This window comes from Acanthaster planci, linkage group LG04 (assembly GCF_054643075.1).
Source record: "Acanthaster planci isolate LZ-2023a linkage group LG04, COTS_SCS, whole genome shotgun sequence".
Lineage (NCBI taxonomy): Eukaryota > Metazoa > Echinodermata > Asteroidea > Valvatida > Acanthasteridae > Acanthaster > Acanthaster planci.
This window is the reverse complement of record NC_141780.1, coordinates 17035342-17042774: the sequence shown is the minus strand read 5'-3', so window position 1 is coordinate 17042774 and position 7433 is coordinate 17035342. Positions and strand designations below refer to the sequence as shown.

Sequence of the window (7433 nt, the reverse complement as noted above, 5' to 3'; positions counted from 1 at the left end):
TTTTCTTTTCTTTCCGTTTCTTTGGAGCGATCGCCATTTACAATTTCCCAGGGCCGGATGTAGGATTTTCCCAAAAGGAAGGGGAGTGAACTAAATCAGTAATGGCAAATGCCCGTGACGTGGGGTCCGGAGCCATTTGTATTCTAGGCGATCTGTGTGCAATTTCAGGCAATACGACCCTCCTCCTTTTCCTCTCCCTCCCTTGTCAAGTTTTTTCTTCTTCATTTACTTATTTCTATATTTGTAGTGAAAAAGGGGTGCCGTGCGCCCCCCTCGTCCCTGCTTCCATGGTTAGCAATATTGCTAACGACACTTTGGGCGTCCTTAATATGCACCTTAAAAGGAGTTTACTCTTTTCGATCATTGGACATGAATTTTGCGAAAATCGAACATACCGTTCTTGCGCAGTACGCATTTTTCGGGTCAGCCAAAAATGTATACTTTCTCCCCTGCGGTGCTCATCAGTGTACCATCCGTGACGCAGGCTGGCACACCTTGAACTTCAAATGACAGTAACGACAAAAACATGCGTGATTGAGCACAAACTTCTCATTAATTTTGTAATGATAAGGCGTGTTTTACATGCATGTCAAGTTTCCAAAATATCGAGTAAAGCACAGCCAAATGGGGGGGGGGGTTCCGCCATCCCGGCTGTGAAATGGGCTAAAAATGGTGTGTGATCCTGTTCCGAGAACATTGTTCTTGAGTCGTATTCCCGCCGTTCGAGCGAGGGAACAAGAAACCCGTGTCAAGGCGGCCGCCAGAACTCGACTTTAAAGGCTATCAAATGAGGGCGCCCTATAAGGGTTATGTGAGCTGCGCTGGCCGCGCGCCGGCGAGCTGAGCAACCTGAGCGCAGCTAGCTAGCTAGCTAGCGCGTAGTACAGTGCGCGCGTACCGTACTTGTTGGAGGGATGGCTGACAGGGGAGGAGCAACGTAAGTTCAACTTGATTCATGTCTAGGATAGGCCTAGCCTGCAGTGCGTGAAAATTGCCAACTCGAGGATAACTTCTCATGATTTGTGTCCTAGCAATTTTCTCTGTCACCCGTTCTGAATCGTAGGGCACGAGACTGCCGTACATGCCATTGAATCTACACGTAACCTGCTTCAACAACAGTATGATCCCCATGTTGCTTTTACTTAGTAGAGGTAGAACTATATACAAACTTCCAAAAACATATTTTGGCTGTTTTAATTGTGCCAACTTACGCTTCCACCACATTTATTTGTGCAACCAAATTTCATACATGCCTTCTTGGTGAAGTTAGAATGTCAGATGGGAACCTGGGGGAGGTTTATTTGCCCTATAATCCTCATTAAAATGGTGAAATTCTTGAGCATTTTGCCCATCCTTACAGAAAATCACCAGCATGAGTACATGCAACTGTCAGCTGTGTGATAGCTTGACCAGTCGAAACACAGCTTCCATCTTTTCCCGTCACCCACAGATGAAAGCTGCACTATGATTGGTCCAATTAGCTTCCATTCCAGTGACCACACAGTGTCACAGGTCAGCTTTCATTTGGATGGGGTCAGGAAAACAAAAGGAAAAAATAGGAGCTGTATTGGGAATGCGAATGGTTAAGCGATCATACAGTTGACAGTCATTGAGAGTACATGCTGCTGATTTTCTGGAGTGTGAGCAAAGTGCTCAAGAATTTCACCATTTAATGAATAGGGTAAGTGTGGGTATACCCGATCGGGGGGGGGGAACCCGATCAGCCGTGATTTTTTTTCATATAGAATCACGGCTGATATAACAACACTTACCCTAAGTAATGAATAAACCTCCCCATCTTACAATCTAACTTCACCAAGAAGGCATGTATGAAAATACTGGGGTTTTTTTCAGACAAGTCCCTCAGGTTTGTGCGCAGGGGCGTCAACTTATGTCCATAATGTGGAACCTTTTCCACGTCAAATTTAGCAGGGAACATACACAAGCACTAACTTAGAAAACAGAATTTTTCAGACCATTGTCATAGGGTATGTGCACAGAGTGTCAAGTGATGTCCATGCAACTTTTTCCTCATCAGGGGCTGTTCAGCTGATGAACCATGGACGTATGAACCGACAAGATGGTTACATGTACATTGCAAACCATACAAGTTATTGAGGGTCCCTGTGAATGTAACTGTGATAATGATGTCTTCATTCAGTCCTTGCAAATGCACCATGGTGCCTTGAGCATTACTTCATGTAATGTACGTGTACTGTAAATTTTCATTTTGCCATTTTCAGGGCATTATGGGAGAATTGTGATGTAATTTTAAGCATTAACCCTCCTATGCTGAAGTCACTCTTTCGGTCACTTGGTAAACACCTCAAAGAAGCACAGCTGTGTCATGTTATGCACTGCACCAACATGCAAGAGAGTGACCTTGGGCACTTGTGCATATTTGTGCTGTAAAACTAAAGGAGGGTTAATCATTAGCTTTTTTAGCAATGACATTTTACCAAAATCTTTTCTGGCTATTTTGCTGTCGGTCAAGTTTTGTTTTCTAAATGTTAGCTCAGTTGGGATTGAGTTGAATTTTGTTGTGATCAGTTAAGTGCACTTTTAAAAGTATTATTTAGACCAGTCTAGTTGGGATTTGGCTTGTAGTAGCATCTTAGCTTGTGATTTCTGGTCCATTACAGCTGGAAGAGTGACGTTTTCATGGTAACACATCTCAAGCAAACATGATGCAGGGACTGAACATCAGAACCTGGAATCGGCTTCTTGTTGCCGCCGTGCTGGTCCTCTTTGCTCTGAATTTATGGCTGGTGAGGACGCTTCTGAATGGTACATCAGGTTGGTGAGGATTCCTTTGCTCTTTTAAGCACAAGACTTGCCTTTGTCATTTGTTACATTACGTGAAAAGCTGTATAAGGACTGTTCCAAATCCTCCCTGACAGAAAAGCAAAATTTGATAATTTCTGGTCAAACTGTGAATGTGTCATTTGTGCACTTAGATTCAAGGTGCCTGTCGGAATTGTTGCTAATGTGCAAACTGTGGTTGCAATCTTGAGAAATTTCCAAGGAAAAAATTGCCTTCATAGCAATGCATTAATAAACAAAAAGGCGCTTTTAGCAAAAATCTTGGCTGTTTAAAATTTGCCAGTGGAACCCAGTATGTGTCATACATGTATGTTTCAGTCAGTTAAATTAAATTTGACGAGGCAGAGTGAAAAATTAATTAGTTTCTCATGCCAGTCCACTTTGTTTTCCCTGTCAACCATTTGTTTGGTTTTAGGTTTTATTTTGATTCAGAAGGTAATTTTTATGATTGGTAGTTCCTTTGAAAATATATACACTATACATGTAGCTAAGAACTAAAGTTCGAAACTTGTACTCAGATTGCAGAACAACTAGTGAGTGGCTTCAGGAAATCCATCGGCCATCTTTGAAGATATCTGCCATCTTGAAAACAAGGAAAAAAGACCTGTGACCTCTTTTCAAAATATCGAATTAGACATATTTTCCTGGCCTAAGTATCATTTGACAGTGTTCATCACTTGTTCCTTTGTGTCAGATGTTCAGTTACTGGAAAGGACAGATACCTTCAGAAATGTGCACGCTAAAGAGCCGGCATATCAGCAGGTATGTTTCTGTTGGGCGTCTTAGTAATGCGTGCAAGCCGGAAGGAAAAAAAACACATGGAACTGTGAAATGAAATGTTGCTTTTCCAAACAATATATTGGGGGAAAAATTACCATTGGACTAATCGGGGCTCTTTAATTGCTTATTGTGTATGTGGGTCTATCCAGCGACGTAGCGAGTGGGGGGGTGTGGGGGATGTTGCACCCCCCCAATAATTCTTTTCAGTCGGCAAATAAAGGGTCAATCAGCAAATGAAACTGAAATTGACGTCATGAATTATTGACGTACATCGACCAGTCAGCAAACTGACCCTGGCACACTCCCCCCAAAGAAAATGCTACGCCGCTGGGTCTGTTGTTTCCAATGATGACGCTGCCCCTAATGTAGTACTGATCTCGGCTGCCTCTACCTCGTCATACGTGTGCTCACTGATGACTTCTTAGTCCACTCAGAGAGGCGAAGCTGCAATTACAGGTATTGCACATGTGGTCACCACCCGGCAATGCAGCAAATGCGACGAATGAGCGTCAAAGATTGCACCTTGCAAAGTGATGCTGGTATACCACATGACACGGTGTCACAAAGTAGCATGTAGTACACTACATGTGCATTTCATAGATGGAAAGTATATGTACACATGTTTATCATGATGCTGCCTTTTTATCTTACCCCAATATACCAAATGACAAAAGTGATGCAACTTTACATGTTGTTAAAAGGAAACAGACTATTTTTCCTTCCAGCCTCAGTTTGGTTACTCTGCTTTCAATGGTAGAAAAACAAAATGGCTGCCCCATGATAAAGGTCTGTATGCTTCAGGGTCACACCCGGTCTCATAACAAATGCTCCATCAACTATTTTGGCATGCAGTGGCTTTGTTTTGGGATGCAAAAAAAGTCACAGCATCTCCAGGTTGTATGGCCAACTGAGGGCACAGTGAAAGAGAAGGGAAGGTGTTGGGTATGCAGAAATATACATGTACCTGTGTTTAATTCAAATGCCTGTGGCTGAAAGAAATACATGATTCTATGGAAATTTGTGCAGCCACTATTCCAAGGCTTCCACATCCGCCTGTGCTGCTTGTAGTCACAGCCATAACTTTTCGACATTTCCTCCATGTGTGAGTTATTTCTTAAGGGCTACTTATGGCTTGTCTTTTACTTCATTTGTCTTGCAGGCTCAGTTGTCTACAGACTCCAAGCCACAGCTGTGTTCCAGTTCCACGCACATTGACAGGAATAAAGCTATCGTACTCGGCCATCGCAGACATACAAAAGGTAATAGTAATCATAGGCTTCTCGTCAGACCCTTACACCGTGCCGTAGGGGACCACTGCCATATTTACTGACTCTTTAACAGTTTTGACCTCTTGAGAGATATCACCTGTACATGTACACTTGCCTTAGCTAAGCAAATTTATACAGCCATTAGAACGAAGGAACGTGAACTTTGGATTTTAAAATGCTGGAGTAACACCCTAAGAAACGATGGAAAGACAAGATCCAGGAGGACCTGAGGGCCCTGAGGTTACGGCCTGAAATGGCGCTGGACAAAGACAGTTTGAGACATGCAGTAGGACCTCCTCGGCAAGTGAAGCCAACTATAGGGAGGACCCGTCCAACCCCTGCTTCTAGGGAAAGTAGAACGTAAAACTGAAGATGATGATGATGGAATAAGAGTGGCTCATTCAAATATGAAAGAAAACAAAGCACAAATAGGGATCACAAACACCAAAAGCCAACTGTGTCTCTCTTAAAGAGACTGAAGACGGGAAAGCAAATAAATTGTGCTCATCAGACCAGTCAAGAGCAAGTGAACTTCAAGTCAAAAGATATTGAACCAAAAAACCTAAAGAAGAGTAATGATTAACTATCACAAGCACAGTTGTACATTTGTTTGAATTCCTCACCCTCTTTTCCGCAGTTTGAAATGTCAGAAAATTCGCAAGTCATCGACTAAACATAACTTGCAGTTTGGACTGTGCCATCATCTGATTTTTAAATCTGTTTTGCAGATTTCTTGACAATAGGAATACCGACAGTCAAGCGACACCAGAAGTCGTATCTTCAGGAGACTCTCAACTCGATCATTGAGAACACCAGCGTCGAACAGCGGGCATCCATCACCGTCATTATATTCGCAGCCAACTTTGACGAGGAACTGAACCACCGCCTCAAAGATGACCTGGACTCCACCTACCGCAAGCATTTCAACTCAGGCTTCATGCAGCTCATCGCTGCCCCTCGCTCATTTTATCCTTCCTTGGACAACCTGAAGCAAAACTTTGGCGACTCCAAAGAGCACGTGGCGTGGCGAGCCAAACAGGTCGTGGACTTTGCGTTCTTGTTCAGCTACTGCCAGGGTCTGTCCGAGTACTACCTTCAGCTGGAAGATGACGTCATCTCCTCACCAGACTTTGTCCAGTACATTAAAAATTACCTGGATACAGTGAAGCATAAAAAATGGGTAACACTGGAGTTCTCAGAGCTGGGTTTCATCGGTAAGCTCATTCAGTCGAGTGAGCTACCGCGACTGACACAGTTCATGCTCTTCTTTTACGAGGACCAACCAGTTGACTACTTGCAGCAATATTACAATCATTTGAATGCTCAGGAGGGTACATTTAGACATGCCCCTTCGTTGTTCCAGCATATTGGCACAAAGTCCTCCCTGACAAACAAGGAGCAGGAGCTGATGGACCGTTTCTTTGAGGACAGCGTCAGGAAATACAAGGGCGACAACCCGCCGGCCGTACTGTTCAGCAGCATGGAAGTCTTTGGCATGTACGTACCCCAGCTTGCCTACAGCTCCAAGCCTGGGTACTTCTGGGGTAAGACTCCCATCACGGGAGACTCCTTCCTGGTTACCTTCGAGTCGCCCGCCCAGCTTTCCAGAGTCATCATAGAAACAGGGTCGGAGAAAAACCCGGAGGATTACTTGCGGTCGGGAAAGCTTGAGGCTAGCCCGGTGGTGATCTCTCAAAGTTTAGATGGAACACCACGATGCGCGGATTATCGTTCCATCGGTATTTTTGCTGATGGGAAATTAGATGTCAGTAACTTAGAAACAAAGCTGGACTTCAGAACTAAGTGCATGCAGATTACTGTCACCAAAAGTCAACAGCAGTGGCTGTTAATCAAGGAGATAGCTGTATGGGTCCGCAAGTGATCAACCATACATGTAAAAAGGTATGTTAAGTTATTTCGTGATGCACAAATGGTGAAGCATCAATATCACATCCAACTATCCGGAAGCTCTTGTCTCATGTGTCATCACTAATCAAACTTCAAAGGGTCGCATGTTTTCATCTTCTGGGAATGCTGCCTCTAATCTCAGTACATCATTCTTTTGAATTCATATGAATGTAAATATTGTAGCAGAAGTTGCTGAGAGCCAACACAAATAGAGAACCGACGTGTGACGTCACTATGAACCAGAAAGTGCAGTGCAAACGAATGGAGTATGAACACATTTTGGTTCACGCGCTGGTTCTCGTGCTGATGCCTTCAGTACTCTATTGTGGATATTCCATCCCTTTCCAATGTCACTGATATATTTTGCGGTTATGCTACGTAGGCAAGCAGTCAAACATATACTGTTGTACATGTATTCCATTTACTATTGCATGTCAGGGTTTCCCTCGCCTATTCAAGTGTGAAGCGGCCCACCTCACTGATTTTAGTGACCATAGAAGAAAAAGTAAAATAACTTACATGTAGATATTTTGGAATAGATCAGTTTGAAAATGCACAGAATGGTAAAGAGGCACACAGAGTACAAGATTGATTTACGTTAGAGGAAAAATTAGGAGTAAATGTACTACAAGCATTAGTAAAATTTGTAAAATT

The 7433-nt window shown here is 43.3% G+C and overlaps 1 protein-coding gene across 4 annotated transcripts; it reads left to right on the top strand.

Moving 5' to 3' along the window:
* The first annotated feature begins 813 nt into the window (after positions 1-813).
* mgat4c (MGAT4 family member C) lies at positions 814-7427 on the top strand. 4 transcript variants are annotated; one of them, XM_022225389.2, is made up of 6 exons: positions 836-937; positions 2039-2206; positions 2643-2796; positions 3518-3585; positions 4763-4862; positions 5600-7427. In XM_022225389.2, exons 3-6 carry the CDS (start codon positions 2685-2687, stop codon positions 6751-6753), a joined length of 1434 nt encoding a protein of 477 aa, XP_022081081.2. In that variant the 5' UTR covers positions 836-937; positions 2039-2206; positions 2643-2684; the 3' UTR covers positions 6754-7427. The 4 variants fall into 4 exon arrangements, with proteins under 4 accessions (XP_022081079.2, XP_022081081.2, XP_022081083.2 ...); XM_022225387.2 differs by lacking the exon at positions 2039-2206 and having other exon boundaries at positions 814-937; XM_022225391.2 differs by lacking the exons at positions 836-937; positions 2039-2206 and adding an exon at positions 945-1118.
* The last annotated feature ends 6 nt before the right edge of the window (positions 7428-7433 follow it).

Coding starts and splice junctions, on each gene's coding strand:
- mgat4c (XM_022225387.2), top strand. CDS start 2,685: ATGATGCAGGGACTGAACATCAGAACCTGGAATCGGCTTCTTGTTGCC. Junction 2,797..3,517: donor GCTTCTGAATGGTACATCAG/GTTGGTGAGGAT, acceptor CCTTTGTGTCAG/ATGTTCAGTTACTGGAAAGG. Junction 3,586..4,762: donor AAGAGCCGGCATATCAGCAG/GTATGTTTCTGT, acceptor TTTGTCTTGCAG/GCTCAGTTGTCTACAGACTC.